Here is a 25,257-nt window from a genome sequence, read left to right as displayed (position 1 = left end):
ACTGTATCCCTAAACACTGTAACCAATGCCGAGTCCATCATTGGCTCTGACCTCCCAACCATCGAGGGGATCTATCGCAGTCGCTGCCTCAAAAAGGCTGCCAGCATCATCAAGGACCCACACCATCCTGGCCACACACTCATCTCTCCGCTGCCATCAGGTAGAAGGTACAGGAGCCTGAAATCTGCAACATCCAGGTTCAGGAACAGCTGATTCCCCACAGCCATCAGACTATTGAACACAACTTCAAACAAACTCTGAACTATAACAGCCTATTTAGATTAGATTAGATTAGATTAGATTAGATTCGTTTATTGTCATTCAGACCCCTCGGTCTGAACGAAACTCCGTTTCCCTGCAGTCACACATACAATTTAAAAAAATGACAAAAACACACAGTCAACACAAATTTAACATCCACCTATTGCACTTTATCGGTTTATTTGTGTGTGTATATATATGTATTCTATGGTATATGGACACACTGATCTGTTCTGCATTTATGCCTAAAATATTCTGTTGTGCTGCAGCAAGCAAGAATGTCATTGTCCTATCGGGGACACATGACAATAAACTTTCTTGACTTGACTTGACTCTTGAACTAACATATACTAAACGAAAGCACCTTATATTTCACTTGAGCAGCTTACAACCCAGTGATATGAATCTTGATTTCTCTAATTTCAAATAACCCTTACATTCCCTCTGACTCCATCCCTCCCCCACCTTGGTCGTCCAACTAGTTTCACTGTTCATGTCCCTTCATTATCGTCTCATCCACAGACAACAATGAACCATTGTGGGCTCCAGATTTCCTGGTCTATCGGTGCCAGCTCTGATTTGTTCTGTGCCTTTTCATTCCTCCTATTTTCCCCCTCCCCTGACTCTCAGTCTGAAGAAGTGTCTCAACCCGAAACGTCACCTATTCCTTTTCTTCGGAGATGCTTCCTGACCCGCTGAGTTACTCCAGCACTTTGCGTCCATGTTCGGTGTAAACCGGCATCTGCAGTTCCTTCCGACGTATTTAACACACTTCACTTTGCGGTAAACTCCATTCAACATAATAGGCAAAGTTCTATTTAACATTGCGAGGAGCCCCTCTCCACTCAACTTCCCCCACCCCCCCCCACATCTCCTCTGGTCGTTTGAGGACTGAGCTCTCAACACTATTATTGGTGACGCTATGGTGGAGTTACAGCACCACGGACACGGATTCGATCCTGACTACTCTACTGGTGCTGTCTGTATGGAGTTTGCACGTTCCCCTGGTGACCGCGTGGGTTTTCTCTGGGTGCTTCAGTTCCCTTCTATAATTCCAAAGACGTGCAGGTTTGTAAGTTAATTGACCGCTACAAATTGGCCTTGGTGTGTAGGGTCATAGAACTAGTGGGAATGGGCGATCGATGCTCAGCACTGGCTCGTTGGGCCGAAGGGCCTGTTTCCATGCTGTAAACTAAACTAAACTCTGTCCCAGTCTGGGTTTCCCATCGACACATGGCCGTTTGGGATAAGGGGAAAAATGGATACGTTCCACAGTTGACCCCCATTGAGTTGAGCCCTTTGACAACAGCCCTCCCGCCTCCTGTCTCCTCACTTGTGTGTGATGGGTGTTGCTCTTTGTCAGTAGCCCAGGTCCAGAGTGGATGGATGCCTTCTCATGTGTGGGGACATCAGTAATCAGATCTCCGTCCCCGCTCCGGCTGTTGGGCGAGCAGGCGAATGTTATTGTTCAGCGGGCATTGAGTCTGAAAGGCCGAAGCTAGGTAACCTTGACAACGTAATTGAATTTAGTGGAGCAACGCTGGGGGATGCTTTGGAGATACAGCTGTACATCAGCGGATTTCATTTCCATACAAAATATAATACATGATATGAAACAGCACAGTGGCGCAGCTGGTAGAGCTGCTGCCTCACAGCGCCAGAGACCTGGAGTCAGTCCTGACCCTGGGTGCTGCCTGTGTGAAGTTTGCACGTTCTCCCTGTGACCATGTGGGTTTCCTCCAGGTACTCTGGTTTCTTCCCACAGCCCAAAGACGTGCAGGTCTGTCGGCTAATTGGCATCGGTAAATTGCCCAGAATGTGTAGTGAGTGGATGAGAAAGTGGGATAACATAGAACTAGTGTGGATGGCTGACTGAAGGTTGGCGTGGGCTGAAGGGCCTGTTTCAATAGTGTATCTTTAAACCTGCCATCAACCTTCTGTTCCTTGTCCTTTGCTTGGAACTCTTTATGTGGAACATAGAACAGGACATCACAGGCACAAGTCCTTTGGCCTTCTCAGTCTAATGCCTGTCATTGGGAAATGTTGGATCTATTATTACGGGGGTAACAGCAGGGATATTTAGAAATTCCTAAGACGATGAAGCTGAGAGAACATGGTTTTGTGAAAGGGAAATTGTGAATGACAAATTTACCGAGTTCACTGAGGATCTAACAAACAGGGTGGACAAAGGAGAACCAGCAAATGTGATATATTTGGAGTTCCAGAAGGTGCCACATAAAAGATTACTGCACAAGGTACGAACACAGAGGGTCGCTGAAAATATATTGGCATAGGTAGATTTAGTTAACTACACGTGCACAACCTTTTATCCGGTGTTCCGGAAACCGAAAAACTCCGAAAACCGGCCATTTTCCCCCAGGATGTCGTCTGCACACCAAAGCTCGCGTTTGGCGCCAAACTTGACCCGAAACGACCCACGGTCAACCCAGGTCTGTACTACTGTCGCGGCTGCCTCCTCCCCGGAGACCGGGGAGACACTTAAACATCTGTAAATCATTGCTTAAATGTTAGTCAGTTAGTTTGGAGGGCTTTTATGTGAAAGGAAGGGGGGGGGGAAGGGGTAAACTTTAATTCTTAGTCCCCTACCTGGTCGGAGAGGCGGGGAGCGGTCAATGCCTTACCGGGTCGCCGTGCAGTAAGCTCCGCAGCGCTGTGGCCGCCAACTCCCAGCTGGGGCTGCGGGCGTCCGGCCGCGGGCGGCGCCGGTTGTAGCTCCGACCCCGGCAACTCTACCCCTGGCTGCGAGGCGCTCCAAATCCACCGCCGCCCGCGGCCGGACGCCCGCAGCCCCAGCTCCGCGAATGTTGGGAGTCGGCGGCGTCGCAGCGCTGGGATACCAGCGGGGAGCGGGCAATGCCTTACCGGGTTGCCGTGCGGTAAGCTCCGGAGCGCTGTGGCCGCCGACTCCCAACATTCGCGGAGCTGGGACTGCGGGCATCCGGCCGCGGGCGGCGCTTGATTTGGAGCGCCTCGCAGCCAGGGGTAGAGTTGCCGGGGTCGGAGCTCCAACCGGCGCCGCCCGCGGCCGGACGGAGCCCCCAGCTCCGCGATGTTGGGAGTCGCCGACCAGGTAGGGGACTAAGAATTAAAGTTTCCCCCTTCACACCCCACCACCACCCCATAAAATCCCTCCAAACTAACTGACTAACATTTATGCAATGATTTACAATGATTTCCCGGTCTCCGGGGAGGAGGCAGCCGCTCCAGACTTTTCAAGCCGCCCGCGCTACCTATCTAATCTACGCTAAAAATCTTCCATTCGGAAATCCGAAAATGTCCGAAATCCGACAAGTGTCTGGTCCCAAGGCTTTCGGATAAAAGGTTGTGCACCTGTAATAGAAAATAGTCAGGGAAAAGTTGGTATTGGCTTATTATCATCAAGTTCAAGTGAATTTATTGTCATGTGTCCCTGTATAGGACAATGAAATTCTTGCTTTGCTTCAGCACACAGAACATAGTAGGCAAAACAGATAAGTGTGTCCATATACCATAATATAAATATATACACACATGAATAAATAAACTGATGAAGTGCAAATAACAGAAAATGGGTTATTAATAATCAGAGTTTTGTCCGAGCCAGGTTTAATAGCCTGATGGCTGTGGGGAAGTAGCTATTCATGAACCTGAATTATGTTTGTTTGCCTACTGTTCACTTAAATCAATCACGAAATGTTATCCATTCCTTGTCTCCAGAGATGCAGCCTGTCCCACTGAGTTACTCCAGCATTTTGTGTCTATCTAAATCAAATCATACCATACACGTGGATAATTAAGTTGTACACAAGTACAACAGGAAGTGCCAAGAGGAAGTGCCAAAGTGCGGCAGTATTATAGCGGTACAATTACTGAGAAAGTGCAGATAAAAAAAAGTGCAAGGGCCGTGATGAGTTTGGTTGGAAGAGCGGCACTACAGTATAGCTGCAGTGAGAGATCCTTTCAGCGTGGGAGTGGGGTCGGACGATTAACGTGGTCAACAGTTGGATCCTGCTCAGCCTTGTGGAACAAACAAAAACCGTTTGCCTTGTCTCCCTTTGGTTTCCCCACTTGAGATGGTCGTAAGAGTGTAAGATGGTGTGCTGAAGAACAGGGGTAATTTGTCACCAAGGCCCTGGAGCCAATACATAGATTGCTAATCCAACAACAGAAGATAGACACAAAATTCTGGAGTAACTCAGCGGGTCAGGCAGCATCTCTGGAGAAAATGAATAGGTGACATTTCGGGTCGAGACCCTTCCTCAGACAGAGAGTCAGGGGAGCGGGAAACTAGAGGTATGAAGAGGTACAGAGTAGACTGAAGCCGGAGATCAGGAGGGATCACAGAGGTGGAGCGGCGAGAGAGGGTGTAGCTGAACCCTCGTCGGAGAGAGGAGGAGAACTTCTTTAAAGTCGGCGCACCTTGAGATTTGGCAGTGGAGCAGCCAAAATATCTTGGAAGGAACGGCAAATGCTGATTTACACCGAAGGTAGACACAAAATGCTGGAGGACAAGAAAAAAACTCCAAGTGCTGGAATAACTCAGCAGGTCAGGCAGCATCCCTGGAGAACATGGATAGGTGACGTTTTGGGTCAGGCCCCTTTTGCAGACCTCTGAAGAAGAATCATGACCTGGGATGGTGCCTGACCCGCTGAGTTACTCCAGCACTTTGTGTCGTTTTTTTTTTGTAAACCAGCATCTGCAGTTTCTGGTTTCAAAGGTAAAACAGGGTATGGTCATTGTCATGTGGCTGTTTGTGAGATCTTGCTGTGCACATTTCATGTTGAGCAATAGGGATGACGCTTTGTAAAGACCTTCTCGTGAACTTTATGATGTGTGAAGCTGCGAAAGCGCAAGAGAATTTACAAGCACTTTTGAAAATAGGGATCGTTCGGAGGAGATTGGTAGAAGTGGTCAAGACTTACTTTAGAGTATAGCCCCTGTCCCACTTGGGAGACCTAAACAGCAACCTCTGGTGACCTTGCCCGCCACCCAAGGTTTCCATGAGGTCACAGGAGGTTTTGGTCACTCTCCCTAATGGTCGAAAGTGGTTTCCACGTGGTCGAGGCTTCATCTAGGTTGCTGCTATTTTTTCATCATGATTAAACCCGGCCTCGACTAAATAATAGGTTGCCGTTTTAAAAATCGATAATTTTTTAGTCGCAGTTCTAGTCGAAGCCGGTTTTCTCCATAGTCGAGGAAGGTTTTCAACATGTGCGTGGGAGGTGGTAGGAGGTTGCAGGTCACCTCGACCTTGATTTTTTTTTTGGGTGGCGGGCAAGGTCACCAGAGGTTGCTGTTTAGGTCTCCTAAATGGGACAGGGGCTTTAGAGTACAGGGTGGAAAGAAGACCCTCATTGCACAACATGCTACCCAATCTTAGCACCAAACGCTGATGGACTTTGTTTGGTTTGCACTATGTACTCCCGTTTGCATTATTATGGTCTCCTTACCTAGTATTGCTGACAATTTCCTGTCCTATTGATTGCTGTATGTTTGTTCGTTGTGCCTGCATGGCGGCTGCAAGTAAGAATTTTGTTGTTCAGTTCTTGATGACAATAATATTGACGTTGGCGCAGCGGTAGAGATGCACCAGAGACCCAGGTTTGGTCCTGACTGCGGGTGCTGTCTGTACGGAGTTTGTACGTTCTCCCTGTGACCGCCTGGGTTTTCTCCGGTTTCCTCCCACACTCCACAAAGACGTGCAGATTTGTAGGTTAATTGGCTTCTGTGAATTGTCCCTAGTGTGTAGGATAATGCTACTGCACGGGGTGATCGCTGGTCGTCTGGGTGGGCCAATGGGCCCGTTGCCATGCTGTATCTCTGAACTAAACTAAACTAAACTATAAACACTCTTTGACTCTTGGCGACTCCTGCATTGTTTGGCCCAGCTACTGTCTACCGTCGGCACAAACAAGCAGCCTCGCCCGATGCTTCCTGACTCTCTGAATCCCAGAGACTCAGTGTGTTGCGCTAAACTATCCATCCACCCTCGTCTGAGGAAAGTGCGGCCACGAGGCAGCATAGTGAAGGTCCCGATCGACGTGGCGTGGGCGTGAGGGACGGGAAGCTACTCTCTGCGATGTCACCCAGGACTAACTCTGCCGAAGCTGCGATGAGAACTCCTGTCTCCCAATTTTGTACATTAAACATGAATCACCAGCCGTTCTCTGATGTTGTTAAGTGTGGATTATTGAGTTTGAGAGCGAGGGGTTGTGAGCGAATTGGTCGCTACATTGGTCTGTATCATCTCTATCAATTAAATGTGTAATGACTCGTGTCAGGGCAGTTGCCGAGTTAAAAGTAATGGGATTAGACCCTCTCGCTGGTTTATGGCATCTGTTTAAAAGCAAGTAAGAGCTCCTGTAGCAGATAGAGTCACAGAGTTGTACAGCTCAGAAACTGGTCCTTATGGGCCGGTCCCACATAGGTGACTTTCTAGGCGACTACAGGAGGTTATGCGGTCGCCACACGGTCGCCAGTGGTCACCGGGGTGTCGCCTGTATGGGCGTGAGTAGCCTCCTCAGTCGCCCAAAGAGTTGTAGCGCCTGTTGTAGTTGTAGGGTTTGATGCCAAACGAGTGTAGCTTGACGTAGGTGCTGTAGTAGGTTGTCGCCAGGTTAATGTAGGCAGTCGCCAGGATGTTGTAGGTTGTCGCCAGTGCTGTCTTCGGTGAATTTCAATGTCGTATTCGCCGGCAGTCGCCTACAAAAATCACCTAAGTGGGACAGGCCCATTACTCATTAACAGGGGCGGCACGGTGGCGCAGCGGTAGAGCTGCTGCCTTACAGTGCCAGAGGCCCAGGTTCGATCCTGACTACGGGGTGCTGTCTGTACGGAGTTTGTACTGCCTTCCCTGTGACCGCGTGGGTTTTCTCCGGGTGCTCCGGTTTCCCCCACACACTCCAAAGATGTACAGGTTTGTAGATTAATTGGCTTCGGTAAAATTGTAAGTTGTTCCTAGTGTGTATGAATGTTAGTGCATCTGGTGATCACTGGTCGGCACAGACTAGATGGGCCAAAGGGCCTGTTTCCGCGCTGTGTTTCGACTGACTAACGTCTAAATCAATCTGAAGAAGGGTCCTGACCAGAAACATCATCTGTCCAATTTCCTCCGCATTTGCTGCCTGACCTGCTGAGTTCCTCCGGCAGTTTGTCTTTTATTTTAGATTCCAGCATCTGCAGTTTCTTGTGTCTCTATGCAAGGATGCGAGTCATTGACTACATCTTGGCTTCAATACCATGATGCTAAATATTCTCATCCATAATCATCTGGGCCTTAGCCTTGGGCCTTAGCCTTGGGCCCTCCATAGGCAACTGGCTTTGGGACTACTTGACCGGCTGAGCTGCCAGTTAGAATTGGCCGTAACATATCCTCCCGCCTCTAACTCAATACTTGTGATGATGATGATGCTTTATTGTCACATGTACCTAGTTACAGTAAAATTCTTGGTTTTGCATACAACCCAGTAAAATTATACTGCAGATAAGCATAATCATTAATAAGTGAAAAGGTGCAAAGATTGTAGTGTTATAGTAGACTTCACCGACAGAGCACACAAGTAGTTGTTTCTAGCACCCACAAAGGTTCAAAGTTCTTCAGAGTGCAGGTTTACCTTGGCCTCAAAGACCCGTTGCCCTGGCAACACCGATCCTCTCCTCCCTCCGCCGCCATTTTGAAAACGTTCCTTTGTCCAGGGCCCGCCTCCGTTATCGGCTCCCGCCACCCTCCCGGTCTTCGGGATCGAGCAGGGCACGAGCCTCCGATGACTCCAGGTGGGATTCTGTTGATGTGGCCGTGGCCGTGGCTCGCCGAGAACTTCGGCTGCCCATGCGTGCCTCACTGGTTATTCAGGGTGCCCCTCAGGGTTGTGTGCTCAACTTCCTGTATACCCATGACTGTGTGGCCAGGTACAATGCCAGCTCGATCTTTTCATCAATTATACCATTGTAGTCACCTAGATCTACAACGACAATGAGACAAAGTACGAGGAAGGGATCGAGAACCTGTGTCATGGTTCAACAATCTAGACCTTGACATCAGCAAGAGATGGCTGTAGAAACATGATGCTGGTTTACAAAAGAAGACGCAAGATGCTGGAATAACTCAGCAGGTCAGGCAGCATCTCTGGAGAACCTGGATAAATGATGTTTCAGGTTGGGACACTTGGCTGATTGATTGTGGTGGTGGTGGGGGGAAGAAAACTGGAACGGAGGAGGGCAGGACAAAGCCTGGCAAGTGATAGGTGGATACAGGTCCAGGTGGATACAAAGTCTAGAGATGAAAAGACTGAAGGTGTGAGATAAGGACAGAAAAGTTGCAAGATGTGAAACCAGAGGAAGGAATAGAGAGAGGTGGGAGAAGAAAGAAGAAAGAGGTGCAAGTCCAGGCGGGGCACAGGGTGGGGGGGTTGTAAGTTGCCTCAAATTTGGGAATTCAATGTTCATACCGTTGGGGTGTAAGCTGCCCAAGTGGAATATCAGGTGTTGTTGCTCCAGTTTGCATGTGGCCTCACTCTGGCAATGGAGGTGGCCCAGGACTAGGGTTTCCAACTGTCCCGTATTAGCCGGGACATCCCGTATTTTGGGCTAAATTGGTTTGTCCCGTACGGGGCCGCCCTTGTCCCGTATTTGACTGCTACTACTGGGTCGAGGGGGCTCTCGGGTCCTGGCCCCGCCTCACCCATCCTGACGTAGTGCAGCCCATGGAGTGCAGCAGCAGCGCCTCGCCCGTGGCCCCGTCGGTCGGCAGCCCGGCCAGCTGTCCGACCTTCGGACCTTCGCTTACCGCCGACACCACCACCCATCTTTCTCATGGCCGATCATCGGTTCATGTGTTGGACGGGGTGCCGGACTTTGCGTGCAATGTCACGCGCGGGCCAAAACTCCTCAGCTGGCCCGCCGGCTGGGCTTTGCGTGCAGTCCAGCACACAGGCCAACTCATCATTCACCCAGCCTCGGCCGAGTCAGTGAATGAATTGCCGTTGGGAATTTGTCCCGTATTTTGACCTTTTGTCCCTTATGTGGGAGAGAGAAAACTGGCAACCCTACCCAGGACAGAAATGTCAGCTTGGGAACGGGAAGGGGAATTTACATGGTTGGCGACTGGGAGATTCTGTCGGCCTTGATAGACCAAGCGCAAGTGTTTGGTGAAACCGTCACCGAGTCAACGCTTGTTCCCACTGATGTAAAGGAGGCCATATCGGGAAGGAGGAGGCAGTGGATGAAGTTAGGGAGCTGTGTGTGAACATCTGTCAAGAAAATAAATCAGGAAACATTTACAAGGATATTGCCAGGATTTGAGGAACTGAATTATAGGGAGAGATTGGGCAGGTTAAGACTTTATTCCTTGGATTGTAGGAGACTAAGGGCTGACCTTATCGAGGTGTATAAAATCATGAGGGGAATAGATCGGGTGAATGCACAGTCTTTTTCTCAGAGTAAAGGAATCAAGAACAAGAAGACACAGGCTTAAGGCGAGAGGGGAAAGATTCATTTGGAATCTGAGGGGCAGATTTTTCACGCATATGGTGGTGGGTATATGGAACAAGCTGCCAGAGGAAGTAGTTGAGGCAGGTACAATAACAAGATACAATAGACATTTGGACAGGTACCTGGATAGGAAAGGTTTCAAGGGATATGGGCGGATGAGACTGGTGTAGAAAGTCAATGTGGACGAGTTAGGCTGAAGAGCCTGTTTCTAACTGTCACTGTGTGTCATGTTGTTACTTGTAGCCGGAGCACCAAGGCAAATTCCTTGTATGTGAATACTTGGCCAATAAACTTACTTACTTACTTACAGTACTTACTTACTTGACTATATGACTCTATGACTGGGCAGGAAGAAATTCTTCTACTCCTCTGTATGTTGGTGTCTGTGTATGTACATGTGTATGTACGTGTGTGTATGTGTGTGGGTCTGTGTGTCTGTGTATGTACATGTGTGTATGTGTGTGGGTCCGTGTGTCTGTGTATGTACGTGTGTGTGTATGTGTGTAGGTCCGTGTGTGTCTGTGTATGTACGTGTATGTCCGTTTGTGTGTATGTCCGTGTGTCTGTGTATGTGTGTCTATATGTGCGCACATGAGTTTGTGTTTAAACGGACACAAGGGATGAAAGACAAACGGCGCCAGGATCGACCGCCTGCTTATTTGATTTTCAGTATTATAGTTATTGAGCCGGTGAGCATTTGCTCTCCAGAAATACACAGGAAGTCTGCTCTTATGATGCAACAACAGCGACTACGAGGGGATAGACTATGCAGCGTTACAACTTTCCGATGTACTAGCTCTGCCACTGTGTTGAAAGAAACAAATGAAAAGTACTGCATTTAACAGAGTGCAGAGGAACACAGCCACTGAAGACAAATTGAGAGGAAGGCAATGACTCATCTTGAAGGTTATTAAAATATTTCAGGCTGTTCCCAATTCTCAGCCAGTATGAAGGTGAATTGGTATGAGTGCAATGGGTTGTGGAGCACTTTGTTGTAAAGGTAAGGTGTTATCTGCCCTCCAGTATTTTGAGGCAATGAATGGTCGTTTTAATCATCATTCCTATTTGCTGTAGCAATTGTTGCCTGCGTGTGTCAATGTTCTGGGTCGTAATCTCATAATGGGGATAGAAACTCCTTCAAATCCTTTGGAGAATGTGGGTTTTAAAAGAAATAATGAAATTGAAAGCTTTGTCCCAGTAAATGCTGACTTGTTACACTCTGAATTTTCTATGCCTTTGAAATCTTTGCATTTGTCAAGGCAGCCCATGGAAGGGTTACTCCAGATAATTGATTTTTTTGCTCTGAACTTGCAATGGAAGTTTGATTTGATTATTTTGACGAGGAAAGGGAGAAAAGACGAAATAATAATTGAGGCCAACTCTTTTGTTAGTCGGCTTTTGTCCTTCGTGTAGTGCTGTGATGGGCCTGAATATTGCAGGGGATAAAACGCGGTTGTTTAGAATGCAGTGGCTATTGAATTCCATGTTACGATTAGATATTTCAGTGAAGAAATGAGGATAAGGGACGTGATAAAAGGGGCAAGGGAAAGGTGCTACTGTATTCCCTAGAGGACATCATTAACAGTGTACCAAGGAAGAATGGAGCTCTCATCCAAACTTAATTGACTATTGCCAAGTCAATTAATTTTACTTACACTCATCATGTCCCAGAGGGAGGCCATTCGGGCGGTTAAATTTATTGGCAGCAACCAGTGGAGCAGACTAATATTCTTCTGCATTGCCCTAAATACTACCTCTGTCACTGTCTCTCTTAGGTCCAACAACCCTTTGGGGAAGGGTCTCGACCTGAAACGTCACCTATTCCTTTTCTGCAGAGGTGTTGCCTGACCCGCTGAGTTACTCCAACATTTTGTCTATCTTTTGTAAACCAGCATCTGTAGTTACTTCCTACACATGAAAAAAAAAATTGTTTACAGTGGCGCAGTGGTAGAGTTGCTGCCTTACAGCGCCATGGTCCCGAATTCGATCCTGAGTATGGGTGCTGTCTGTACGGAGTTTGTATGTTCTCCCTGTGACTGCGTGGGTTTTCTCCGGGTGCTCTGGTTTCCTCCCACACTCCAAAGACGTACAGGCTTGTAGGTTAATTGGCTTCGGTTAAAATTGTAAATTGTCCCTCGTATGTAGGATTGTGCTGGTGTGCAGGGGTTGCTGGACGTCGTGGACTTGATGGGCCGAAGGGTCTGTATCTCTAATCTAAACTAAACTAAGCTCAATGTGGGCCAGCATAAAAGAATGGAAGGTGTAAGAGACAATACCTTGCTCGTGCACAGTGGAAGAAGTGGGTGGAGAATGAGGACTGATGGGTTTGCTCTGGGAGCTAGCATGCGCCAGATGGGCTGAAAGGACTTTTGGTGCCATGATAAATAAGTCCAAGCTTGATAGGCCAAATGGCTTCTTTTCCTGGAGCTACAAGAAACCGCAGATGCTGGAATCCTGAGTAAAAATGCGAAGTGCTGGACTAACACAGCGGGTCAGGCAGCATCTGTGGAGGGAATGGACAGACGGGTTTGTTAGGTTGGGAGCGCTTCCTCAGTTATTTTCCTCTCTTTTGCTTCAGTTAATGATTCATCTGCTAGTCCAATATTTCTCAGTGCATCTCGACCTGAAAGCAGATTGACTTATTGAGCCATAACAAGGTGATCATGTTGATCTTAAAGGAGAAACAGTTTACAAATGCATATCGTTGCACGAATTTTGCTAATGCAGTGATTCCAGCGTTGAAATGCGCCTGCAGCCAGCTCGGTGATAGCAGCAGGATATTTGATTTATCAAGGTTTGGCTTGAAGTCAGCAGCTAATGGAACAATGGTAATTCTCCTTGTATTAAAGAGCTTCCTGCAGAGTAGAGTCTAATCGAATATTCACCCAATGCTGGCACACAACTCTTATCCAATGTTTATGTTTGCAATTAACATTACAATGTGGGGGAATCAAAGGTATCCTGGAGAGTTTGCAAAGTGGCAGCGCTGCTGATGTTCTGATCACCTGGAGGTATCCAGGAGGAAGTAGTGGGAGTAGACAAGTAGTGGGAGATTGGATCCCTGATTCACCCACGTTGATACTACCTGGCATCACGACCTGGTTCGGCAACTCAAACGGCCAAGAACAGAGGGGAGACCACAGAGATTGGTAGGCACTGCCTTGTCCAGTACTGACCTCCCCACCATCAAAGGGATGTACAGGAGGTGCTGCCTCAAACTGGCAGCCAATATCACCAAAGACACACACCACCACCCTGACAAGCTCTTACTTCTCTGCTACCATCGGGAAGAAGGTTCAGGTGTCTGGGAACTAAGATCGATGGGTTTAAGACCAGCTTCTTCCCCGCCTACATCAGGCTCTTGAACACTGCCCCCATCGATTATGATTTTCTATGGACTGTGTCTTTAATTGCATTTTGTTCTGGCAGAATTATGGGTGCCTAGTATTATGGTTATTAATTTATTGTACTTTTGATTAATGTATATTTATCAGTGTGTTATTGCCTTTAGAGTCGTGTCAAATTGCAGCAAGTAAGAATTGTATTGTTCCTCTGTTGGTACATATGGCAATTAAACATTCTTGAGTCTCATTGCTGTCGTTCTAAACTTCTTCTTTACAGCTGCAAGGTCCTTCTCTCCATTCCTCTCCCCTCCCACCTCCCCATGCCGTCTCTCCCCTAGAATGGAGCAGCTGGGCTTTAGAAGATTGACAGGGGATCTTATTGAAACATATAAGATTATTAAGGGGTTGGACACACTAGAGGCAGGAAACATGTTCCCTATGTTGGAGAAGTCCAGAACCAGGGGCCACTGTTTAAGAATAAGGGGTAAGCCATTTACAACGGAGACAGGGAAACACTTTTCTCACAGAGAGTTGTGAGTCTGTGGAATTCCCTGCGTCAGAGGGCGGTGGAGGCCGGCCTCTGGATGCTTTCAAGAGAGAGTTAGATAGAGCTCTTAAAGATAGCGGAGTTAAGCGATATGGGGAGAAGGCAGGAACGGGGTACTGATTGTGGATGATCAGCCATTGATCACATTGAATGGTGATGCTGTCTCGAAGGGCCAAATGGCCTAACCCTGCACCTATTGTCTGTCTCCCCCGCCCCCCCCCCCTTCATTCCTCCTCTCCCACCTCTCTTATTGTCCCCGGAGAAGTGGGGGGGGCGGGGGGGAAGAGTGTGGAGTGCACTTCCCCAGGTTGGGGGTCTGATCAGTTGAAGAAGCATCAGCACTTGGCCTGAACTCTTACCCTTGGATTCACATCTGGAGGGGAGAGAGGAGGGGGGGGTGGGGGGAAGGTGAATGGACAGTGTCTCCCACACCATCAGATCCAGATGTGGTCACCCACTACACGATGGTGCTGCTCCATCAGTGTCCAGCTGTTGACCTTTGCCCTCCTCCTCTGTCCTAGTGTCGGAGCTGCAGGAGGAAGGGAAGAATGCCATTAACCTGCCCCTCAGCCCCATCGCCATTGAGCTGGACCGAGAGGACACCGTACTGGGTAAGAGTCCGCCTGTAATGCCGCCGGTGAGATCACCCTTGTAGTGATGGGTGGGGGGGGGGGGGGGGGGGGGGGGGGGGGGGGGGGGGGGGGGGGGGGGATGTGGGGGGGGGGGGGGGGAGGGGGGGTGGGGGGGGGGGTTGGGGGGGGGGGGGGGGGGGGGGGTGGGGAGGGGCACCGCGGGGGGGGGGGGTTTCTGCCATAGAGGAGAATGAGGTTCGAACCATGCTGGACCCAAACTCCAGGAATGATCCCAAGCTGCAAGAACTAATCAAGGTAAGAGGGGCCAATGCAAGGCAGTGCTGCATTCATTCACTCCACAGGCTACCAATCACCCATGCTGTGCTTCGCCCATTAAGCTAGTCTGTAAGTTTAGTTTAGTTTAAAATGCATTTTGTTGTCTCTGTACTGTACACTGACAATGACAATTAAAATTGAATCTGAATCTGAATCTGAATCTGAATCAGAATCTGAATCTGAGATACAGAGCGGATACAGGCCCTTTGGCCCACCAAGTCCACACAGACCAATGATCCTCGTTACTCCAGCACACACTACACACGGTTTAGACACAGAAACTTTTTCCCAGAGTGAGAGAGGGGAGGTGATTGGCAAATGGGTGGAGATTCCCTCTTTCCCCTCCACCCCATCTCCTTCCATCTACATCCTCCACCTCCCAGCTTTACATTAGTCTTTAGATATACATTATGGAAACAAACAGGCCCTTCGGCCCATCGAGTCCACACCGACCATTGATTTCCCCGCACACTAGCACTATCCTACACCCAAGGACCAATTCTCAATTTTACCAAAGCCAATTAACCTATACAAACCTGTACGCCTTTGGAGTGTGGGAGGAAACCCATGTGGTCACAGACCTCGTACAGACAGCACCCATAGTCAGGATAGACCTCGGGTGCAGTCTGTGTGGAGTTTGCACGTCCTCCCCGTGACAGCATGGTCCCCCCACATCCCATAGATGTGTGGCTTTGTGGATTATTTGGGTCTCTGGATACTGCCCTTAGTGTGTGGGGAGTGGATGTGAAAGTGGGATCACATAGAACAAATGTGATCGGGTTAACGCTGGTTCGTGCAGACTCAGTGGGCCAAAGGGCCTGATGCATGCTGTCTCTCTAAACTAAACTAAACTAAACTAAACTACTGCCAGTCTAGGAAAGAACTGCAGATGCTGGTTTAAATCGAAGGTAGACACAAAATGCTGGAGTAACAGCAGAACCGCAGCATCTCTGGAGAGAAGGAATGGGTGACGTTTTGGGTCGAGACCCTTCTAAACTACTGCCTTGTCTTTGCCCAGGTTTTCATCGACTGGATCAATGATGAGCTGGTGGAGGAGAGGATCATCGTGAAGGATTTAGCTGAAGATCTCTACGATGGTCAAGTCCTACAGAAGCTCTTTGGTAAGATTCATCGTCGCGAAGCATGGGATTGGAAATCTGAAGACTGGTTCTGATCCGAAATGCTGTCTGTCCATTCCCCAGATGGATGGTGCCTGACCCCCTGAGTTCCACCAGCGCTTAGTTTAGTTTAGAGATACAGCGCGGAAACAGGCCCTTTGTCTCACCAAGCCCGCGCCGACCAGCGATCCCCGCACATTTACATTATCCTGCACACACTGGAGACAATCTTTAATTATGCCAAGCCAATTAACCTACAAAAAAACATACGTTTTTGGAATGTGGGAGGAAATTAGAAATCTCGGAGAAAACCCATGCAGGTCAGGGGGAGAATGTACGAACTCTGTACAGACAGCACCCGTGGTCAGGATCGAACCTGGGTCTCTGGCACTGCTGGGGGTGACTCTACTACTGTGTCACCAAGCCACCCCTTTGTGTCTTGCTCAGAATGGAAAGCGGCCATTTGGCCCATCTAGACCATTCTGGTTCCTTGAGGAGCCATCTCGCTGGCGAGGAACTGGATGAATCTCATTATAGAAGGGCGGGCGCAAGCTGGTTGATCTCAAATGGCTGAGATTTAGGAGCCTGTGTGCATATAATTCATCAAACGATGAAGGTAGTCGGAACCGTTTCCTGCTGCAAACCCACTCCATCCTTTGTAGATTCTGCTACAGCTGAACCTTTAAAGATTCCTCCACATCAACACTTTCTGTCTCGCGTTCCACTGAAAATGGATTTGAAAACACAGTTGCTATTTATCCATTGTTCGAGCTCTGCTTTGATCAAATGGGGGGTATCATTTGTCAAGGACAGCGAGCTCTTCACTTTATTTCAAAGGAAGTTCTTTCAATTTGCACATATTTGTAAAGCTATTGGTTTTCTATAGACGTCTTTTAAACAGTTGGAATGAAATCTTACATAAATATACATTGTGTAGAGAGCCGCACAGTGTAGAAACAGGCCCTTCAGCCCACCTTCTCCATACTGATTGTTGGCATGCTGGGCTAGATGCACTTGCCTGCATTTGGCCCGTAGCTCTCTAAGCCCGTTCTATCCAGGTCTGTTAAAACCTGTAATTGTATTGGCTTCCGTAGGTTCCCCTGGCAGCTCGTTCCATATACGGACCATCCTCTGAGTGAAAAGGTTGCCCCTGAGGTTCCTCTTAAATCTCTCCTCTCTCACCTTAAGCCTATGCCCTCTAATTTTAGAACCCTCTACCCCGATGGAAAAGGCAGTGAGTGTTCACTGTATCCACGCCCTGATGATCTTGACCGTCTCAATTAGGTCACCCCTCAGCCTCAGAGAAATGTCTCAGCCTGTCCAATGTCTCCCTGTAACCCTCCAATCCGTGGGACGAGAGGGTTCACTCTCCGGTTGGCGCGGGTTCCCGGTGCCCGTGTCCGGGCGCTCCGGGCTCCGTGGACGCGGCGTCTGCGCCCATCTCACGCTCCCGTTCTCCCCGTGCGCAGAGAAGCTGGAGGGGGAGAAGTTAAACGTGGCCGAGGTGACGCAGTCGGAGATCGCTCAGAAGCAGAAGCTTCAGACCGTGCTGGAGAAGATCAACGAGACTCTCAAGCTGCCCCCGCGGAGCATCAAGTGGACCGTGGATGGTGGGTCCACTGCCCCGGGGGGGGGGGGGGGGGGGGGGGGGGGGGGAGAGAGAGAGTAGGAGTGAGTCTGCTCCACTGGTCAGAAGGGCCAGAGGGAAGGAGAGAAGGTGGGGGGGGGGGGGAGGGAGGGAGAGTGAGGAGTGAGTCAGAAGGGCCAGAGAGATGGAAGGTGGTGAAAGTGAATCTGTTCCAATGGGCGGGGGGGGGGGGGGGGGGGGGGGGGGGGGGGGAGGGGGAAGGAGGGAAGGAGGAGTGAGTCTCCTCCCCCCTGGGTCAGAGAGGGAGGATGGAAGGGGTCTACTCCACAGGTCAGAAGGGCCGGAGAGAGGGAGTCTGATCCATTGGGTCTGTGGGAGGGAGGGAGAGAGGGAGGCAGGGAGGTGTAAGTCTGCTCTGCTGGTCTGAAAGGCCGGATGGAGGGGGGAGGGGGGGGCTGCTTTTGTTTATCCAGTGGGCCCAAGGGGATGGAGGGAGGGAGGAGAGAGGAGGGAGTCCGGCCCGCTTGTCCAGGTATTGTTGGGCTCTGCTTGCTTCATACCTGATATTGACGGCACAAAGTTTTCTTGACGTTGCACGCTCCTCTGTATCCCGCGGCTGGGAACTGCGAGTGAGCGGGGGGTGGGGGCATCCTCCTGTGGGCCATTAGAGCGCTCGCCCTCACTTTTAATCGATTGCGTTTGCCTCTGCCTCTTCCCTACTGCCCAGGTGTTCACATGAAGAGCTTGGTGGCCATACTGCACCTCCTGGTTGCCGTCTCCCAGTACTACAGGGCACCCATCCGACTGCCCGACCACGTCTCTGTCCAGGTTGTGGTTGTCCAGGTAGGTGAGCGAGGGCAACAGGACCTTCCCTCGGGGTACAGACAGCGAGTGGCCACCCCCGACCCACACTGTGCTGCCCACAACTGTACACACATAGGGCTCAAACCTGCACAGTAATCATTAGTGCATGGAGCCATAGAGGCATACAGCATAGACGCAGCATGACCCTTCTGCATCCAAACCTTTCCTGTCCGTAGATCTGAGAAGCCACAGATGCTGCTCAACTCGCTCAGTTCCTCCCGCCGTTTTTTTTTTTTTTTTTTTGCAAATAACAAGGGGGTTCCCATTTAAGTTGTAGGTGAGGAAGGAATAGAAAGAGAGGCGAGTTGGGGCAGGAGGGGGTTACAGAGATAGAAATGGGTGTAGGGGGGGGGGGGGGGGGGGGGGGGATGGTGATAGTGAGTGGTGGAGGGGGTAAAGGGGGGGGATAGAGAGATAGTGAGGGGTGTGGAGCCCAGAGGGGGGTTAACAATACAGGGAGGGGGTGCAGAGATGGTGGGACCCAGTGAGATAGGAAGATGGATCAGAAGAATGGTAAAAATGTTCCATCAAGGCATTGGGGATTGGGAGTGTGAGTGAGCCTGGGGTGAGGGGTGAATACAGCGCTGCCGATATGAACAGGACTGTTTGGATCTGCAACAGTTTGTGTAGAGTTGATGGTGCCAGTACCCCGGCTCTGCTCCACGAGGCTCAGGAAGAGGTCACCACCCTCATAGAGTCGCACTTCAGTCTGAAGAAGGTCCCAACCCGAAACGTCACCCATCCTTGTTCCCCCAGAGATGCTGCCTGACCAACTGAGTTACCCCAGCACTTGATGTCTATAAACCGGCATCCGCAGTTGCTTTCTACACAAACAGTGAAACAACATGGAGACAAGCCCTACTGCCCAACATGTCCATGCCGACCAAGATTTCCTATCTCAGCTAGACCCACGCCCACATATGGCCCTTACTCCTCTAAACCTTTCCTACCCATGCTCCTGTCCAGATGTCTCGCGTATGTTGGTTGTCAAGTTTGAATGGAACCTGCTGTGCTCATAGAAACTGATTTAAAACAAACCTCAGCTCCATAGATGCTGCCTCACCCGCTGCGTTTCTCTAGCATTTTTGTCTACCTTTGATTTTTCCAGCATCTGCAGTTCTTCCTTAAATTTAAAAAAACCCAGATCACAGCAGTGGTTTAAGTTTGTGAATTCATTTTATTCCCACAGAAGAGAGAGGGGATTCTCCAGTCCCGGCACATCCAAGAGGAAATCACTGGGAATGTCGAGTATGTGGCCACACTTGTCTTTCTACTGCTGCGTAATTAACTGCAGGTCCAGGTTGTCAACGTACGACTGGTAATCGGGGCATTGTTAGTCTGCCGTGGAGACTGGAAGCAGCTGGGGCAAACTTGGGCACTACTCAAATCCACCCTCAGGCCCCAACATCCTCACCTGAACATCACCTGGGATGGCGGGATTTAGATATGGGAAGAGTGGCGCAGCGGTAGAGTTGGAGCCTTTCAGCGCCAGAGACCCAGGTTCGATCCTGACTACGGGTGCTGTCTGTAGGGAGATCGTACGTTCTCCCTGTGACTGCATGGATTTTCTCCGGGTGCCCCAGTTGTCTCCCACAGACCAAGACGTTCGGGTTTGTAGGTTAACTGGGTTTGGTAAAATAGTAAATTGTCCCTAGTGTGTATTTGGTGTTAGTGTACGGTGGGTCGAAGGGCCTGTTTCCACGCGGTATGTCAAAACGTCCAAAGAAAATTTACACACGCTGGGACTCTTTTCTTTGGAGCGTAGGAGGCTGAGGGGTGACCCCATTGAGGCGTACACGATCAAGGGGGGCAGGGATGAAGTGAACGCTCAGTTTTTTCCAGGAGAGAGGATTCTAAAACTAAAGGGCGTAGGCTTAAGGTGAGAGGGGAGAGATTTACGAGGGACCTCAGGGACATATTTCTCACTCAGAGGGTGTTGGTATCTGGAATGAGCTGATGGAAGAAGCTAAAGAGGGATATGGCCCATGTGCCTGCATTTGGCCCATATCCCTCTAAACCCTTCCTGTCCAAATAGTATATCTGCCCAAATGTCTTTAGCTTGTATCTGCATTCTCTGATAGATCATTCCAGATATGGACTACCTGCTGCGTGAAAAAGTCGCCCTTAAAGGCCCTCTTAAATCTTTCAGCCCTCACCTTAAAAGACCTTAAAAACATCTCTAGGCGTTGCTAGTTATGTCACCATTTAACACCCATTCTTAATTGTCCTTGGACTGCTTGCTGTGCTACTGAACAGCACCAAATTGTCACTGACGCTGTGTTCTGTTTGTTCCCAGGGCTCTGTCAGGGCGACATGGTAAGTGCCTACAACCCAGCAGTATGAACATTGAAGATAGACACAAAACGATGGAGTAACTCAGCGGGTCAGGCAGCATCTCTGGAGAAAAGGGATAGGTGGCGTTTCGGGTCAAGATCCTTCTGCAGTCATTAAAAACTCTTAACTTTGTAACTTCATCTTATACTCCTCTCCCCTCTGTCTTTCCTCCTTGCCCCCTTCCTTCTCCTGAATCGTTTTACCAGTTCCGCAGTTCTCCATATTGTTTCTCTTGAGATCACACCTTCCCGAGACAACAATGGCACCGCCCTGCCGGAGGTCATCTGTGGCCGGCCCTGATTGTTCCTGTACTTTTCTTGCCTCCAATTCTTCCCCACCCCCTTGCCCCCTACATTAAGTCTGAAGAAGGGTCTCGACCCGAAACATCACCCATCCAATTTTTCTCCAGAGATGGACAAGGGTGGCACGGTGGTGCAGCGGTAGAGTTGCTGCCTTGCTGCGCCAGAGACCCGGGGTTCGATCCTGACCACGGGTGATATCTGTACGGAGTTTGCACGTTCTCCCTGTGACCCGCGTGGGTTTTCTCTGGGTGCTCCGGTTTCTTCCCACACTCCAAAGACGTACAGGTTTGTTAGTTAATTAGCTTTGGCAAGTTGTGAAATTGTCCCTAGTGTATGTAGGTTAGTGTCGGGGGCGATCACTAGTCGGCTTGGACTTGCTGGGCCGAAGGGCCTGTTTCCGCACTGGATCTCTAAAACAAAGTCTGAAGTCTAACGCAGTTTAGAGTGGGGTCTGGGGGAGTTCCCCCCACCACGGGTACCATGTAATCCCGTGCTACCTGCTCCATGGTCGAATAGTCGGCGACTAAACCGTCTCCCCCGCCTGGTTTGCCAAGTGAGGAGGGGACTGTGGACCCCCAGCAGGACCAAAAACAAGACCTGTCAAAGTGAGGATGAGCTTCTAGCGAGCCAAGGCCATCCACACTTCAGTAGAAGTTGCGATCACTGTTGTACATAGCATTGTAAGCACCGTGCCCGGTGATGTTATCAATGATGATGATGATAAAGAAGCTGCCTGACCCGCAGTGTTACTCCAGCACGTTGTGTCTTTCTATGGTAAGTGGTTCAACAAGAGGCTTGACTTTGCGTGTTGTTCTGTTTTTCTCGCTGTGCTTTCTATCATTGTGCTCACTGCCTGCGCACACCCAACCTGACCACAGTCAACAAATCCCTGCGCACATCGTCACTCGAGGTAAAACACAAACTCGGCAGCATCTGTGGAGGGAATGGACAGACGATGTTTCAGGTCGGCACCCTCCTTTAGGCTTATTTTCTCCACAGATGCTGCCTGGCCCATTGAGTTCCTCCAGCACTTTGTTCTTTGCTCAAGATTCCAGTGTCTACAATTTCCCCGTGTCTCCTGCATAGTTAAGTTCAGACATTTCCACCCTGAGAGAAAGATTCTGAGTGTCTACCCTCTCTATGTCTCCATGTGTGTTGATCTGACCCTGTGTTGTCCCCTCTATGTGACTCTTCAATCACGTTCAGAGCGAGATGCCTTCGACACGCTCTTCGACCATGCTCCAGACAAGCTCAATGTCGTCAAAAAGGTTTGATTCCTTGCCTGTATCCCCCTCCCCCCTCCCCCCCTTGCCCCTTCACCCTCCCCTTGCTTGTGTACTCCGCCCTTGTCTGTCCTTTGTCTGCATGCCTCTCCCCTTCCTGTTGCATGTTCCCCATCCTTGGCTAGTTTCCCCGTCCACCCCACTGCCTGCATGTCCCCTGCCCCTCTGCCCACCACCCCACCTCTTGCCCCCCCCCCCCACCTCCTGCCCATGCCCCCACCCCCCTCTTGCCCCACACCCTTTGCCTCTTGTCCACATATACCCTGCCCCACCCCTCCCCCACTCCTGCCTCTTTCCCTATCCTCCCACCTCTCTCTACCCCCTGCCTCTTACCCACCCCCACCTCTTGCCCCCCCCCCCACCTTTTGCCCTCTCGCCTCTTGTCCATGTCGCCCCCCCCCCCCCCCCCACCTTCTTGCTCCACCTCATCCCTGCCTCTTACCCCACCCCCCCATCTCATGTTTGACACACCCCCTCCCCTTACTGTTCCCTTCCTCTTGCCTCCCCACACATGTCCCACCCACCTCCCGTTTGTAGTGTCACTCGGGGCCACAGCCCCCTCTTGCCCTCCCCCCGCCTCCCGGGGAATCCTGACCAGTTTCCCTTCCCTCCACAGACGCTGATCACGTTTGTGACTAAACACCTGAACAAGTTGAATCTGGAGGTGACTGAGCTGGAGACCCAGGTGAGTGGATCAGGGGGCAGGGGCAGGGATAGCAGAGGGATTGGCTAGCGGCACGAGCCTGAGGGGCCGAGTGGCCTCGCCATGTCCTGTGACATCCCCTGGCTCTGGCCAACACTGTAGCCAGCCACAGAGCAATGCAGTGAGGAGATGTGACTCTAAGGGGGGTGGGGGTGGGGTGGGGGGGTGGGGGTGGGGTTTGGGGTGTGGTGGGGTGTTGGGGTGGTGGTGGGGGGGTGGGGGGGGGGGGGGGTGGACCCCGAGCCATTGGCGCATCAGCTCATGCATGTTATTGATCGGGTCCAATGCTAACGTCTTGCCACAACTCTCCTCCTGCAGTTTGCCGACGGTGTCTATCTAGTGTTACTCATGGGGCTTGTGGAGGACTACTTCATACCTCTACACAACTTCTTTCTCACCCCGGACAGCTTTGAACACAAGGTAAATCTTTATTGGCGGATTATTTCCCTCTTTTCCCCTCTGCCATCGGGCAGAAGATACAGCTTGAGAGCAGCATACTCGCAATAAACACCAGTGTTCCATCAGCCGTCCCAATTATTCACATTAGTTGCCTGACACAGTTTGTGTTCCATGTGCTTTAACCGCCAGAAAAGGGATAGGTGACGTTTCGGGTCGGGACCCTTCATCAGTGAAGAAGTCTGAAGAAGGGTCCCGACCCAAAATGTCACCCATTCTTTTTCTCCAGAGATGCTGCCTGACCCGTTGAGTTACTCCAGTACACAGTGTCCATCTTCAGTATAAATCAGCATCTGCAGTTCTTTGTTTCTGCTATTACTAACAGATCCCTTGGTACCACAACATTCTGTAGTTCCTCTTTGTTTAAATAATTTGCTCTTGTCCATTCTTGAGGCTATTCCATTTGGCACACTTCATGCCCACTCACTCAACCTATCTATATCCAGGACAAGGGGTCACAGCTTAAGGATAAAGGGGAAATCCTTTAAAACCGAGATGAGAAGAACGTTTTTCACACAGAGAGTGGTGAATCTCTGGAACTCTCTGCTACAGAGGGTAGTTGAGGCCAGTTCATTGGCTATATTTAAGAGGGAGTTAGATGTGGCCCTCGTGGCTAAGGGGATCAGGGGGTATGGAGAGAAGGCAGGTACGGGATACTGAGTTGGATGATCAGCCATGATCATATTGAATGGCGGTGCAGGCTCGAAGGGCCGAATGGCCTACCCCTGCACCTAATTTCTATGTTTCTATGTTTCTATACCCCTTAATGAATTCTTGAGGCTAAAACCTGTGCATGATTTTCTCGACAGGTCCACAATGTGTCTTTCGCCTTTGAACTCATGCAAGACGGGGGATTGGAGAAGCCCAAGCCTCGATCAGAAGGTAGGCAATTGGTGGTCTGTCGGTTCCGATGTGTTTAAGAATTGGTGCCAGAATCTGGCCTTAGCCTCCAAAGATCTTGCTGCGCACTGACTTGTCCGTGAAAGTGGCAAGGAGGTAGACTTCCATCCAATGGGATGTGGTGGTCTAGTCCTCAATGGGCAATAGAAGCAATTTCGACAAAGCCATTCCAAAGGGAACTGAATCAATAGGAAGGAGAGGGAGAGTAGAGGAGGGAAAGGAATTGGCCCTTTAATTAGCTAGGATGGAGTTCCAATCTTCCAACCTACCTGTGTAGGAAGGAATTGCAGATGCTGGTTTATACTTAAGATCAATGCAAAATGCTGGAGTTACTCAGTAGGTCAGGCAGCATCTCTGGTGAGAAGGAATAGGTAACGTTTTGGATCGGAACCCTTCACTGTCTAACCTGCTGAGTTACTCCAGCATTTTGTGTCCTATCTTCCAACCTACTTCATTGCGGATATTACATTTTTTAAATTGTTTTGAAATACTGCATGTAAACAGGCCCTTCAGCCCGCTGAGTCCATGCCGCCCTTCGATCACCCGTCAACACTATGTTATCCCACTGCTTACACATCAGGGGCATTTTTTAAATAGAAGCCAATTAACCTCCAAATCTGCATGTCTTTGTGATGTGGGAGGAAACCGGAGCTCCCAGACGAAACCCCCACCGTCACAGGGAGAACGTGCAAACTCCACACAGTCAGGGAAGAACCCGGATATCTGGCGCGATATGACAGTGGTGCTACCAGCTGTGCCGCCCAATCAGCCCTTCCTCTGTAACTGGAACGCCACAGTGCCATTACATTATATTCTATGCTCTGCTCTTTTTCTCTTTGTACTTGAGCATGGCTTTGATTGTACTCATCTATAGTCTGGTTTGACTGGATAGCAGGCAGTGCTATTGTGCTACGTATGACAATATATAAACTCATCAACAAATATAGAGAAAACATCTTCGGGGGGTGGGGAGAGAGCAAGGAACGAGGATTATTTGGAGAGCGTATTGGTAAAACTTATTTGGAGTGAATATTTGTAAAGAGACAGCATAGGAATGATGGGCCAATTGGCCATATTTCGAATAAAGATGACCTTAATGGCTATGTTGACATACCTGTTTGTGCTGCGGCAAGTAAGAATGTAATTGTTTTGCTTCGGG

At 49.8% G+C, this 25,257-nt stretch overlaps 1 protein-coding gene across 2 annotated transcripts in view; it reads left to right on the top strand.

Annotated features, from left to right (window-relative positions):
• LOC129705654 (alpha-parvin) overlaps positions 1–25,257 on the top strand; it is a 50,563-nt gene that overhangs the window by 8,476 nt on the left and 16,830 nt on the right. For both annotated transcript variants that reach the window (XM_055649331.1, XM_055649330.1), the window contains exons 2-12: positions 14,164–14,253; positions 14,459–14,529; positions 15,569–15,671; positions 17,138–17,278; positions 17,984–18,099; positions 19,310–19,368; positions 20,417–20,436; positions 21,963–22,024; positions 22,656–22,724; positions 23,061–23,162; positions 24,008–24,080. In XM_055649331.1, the coding sequence (XP_055505306.1) occupies positions 14,164–14,253; positions 14,459–14,529; positions 15,569–15,671; positions 17,138–17,278; positions 17,984–18,099; positions 19,310–19,368; positions 20,417–20,436; positions 21,963–22,024; positions 22,656–22,724; positions 23,061–23,162; positions 24,008–24,080 (906 nt within the window). The remainder of the gene's footprint in view (positions 1–14,163; positions 14,254–14,458; positions 14,530–15,568; positions 15,672–17,137; positions 17,279–17,983; positions 18,100–19,309; positions 19,369–20,416; positions 20,437–21,962; positions 22,025–22,655; positions 22,725–23,060; positions 23,163–24,007; positions 24,081–25,257) is intronic.

This window comes from Leucoraja erinacea, chromosome 18 (genome assembly GCF_028641065.1).
Source record: "Leucoraja erinacea ecotype New England chromosome 18, Leri_hhj_1, whole genome shotgun sequence".
NCBI lineage: Eukaryota > Metazoa > Chordata > Chondrichthyes > Rajiformes > Rajidae > Leucoraja > Leucoraja erinaceus.
Note: the sequence above shows the minus strand (reverse complement) of the source record. Positions and strands in the feature narration are given on the sequence as shown.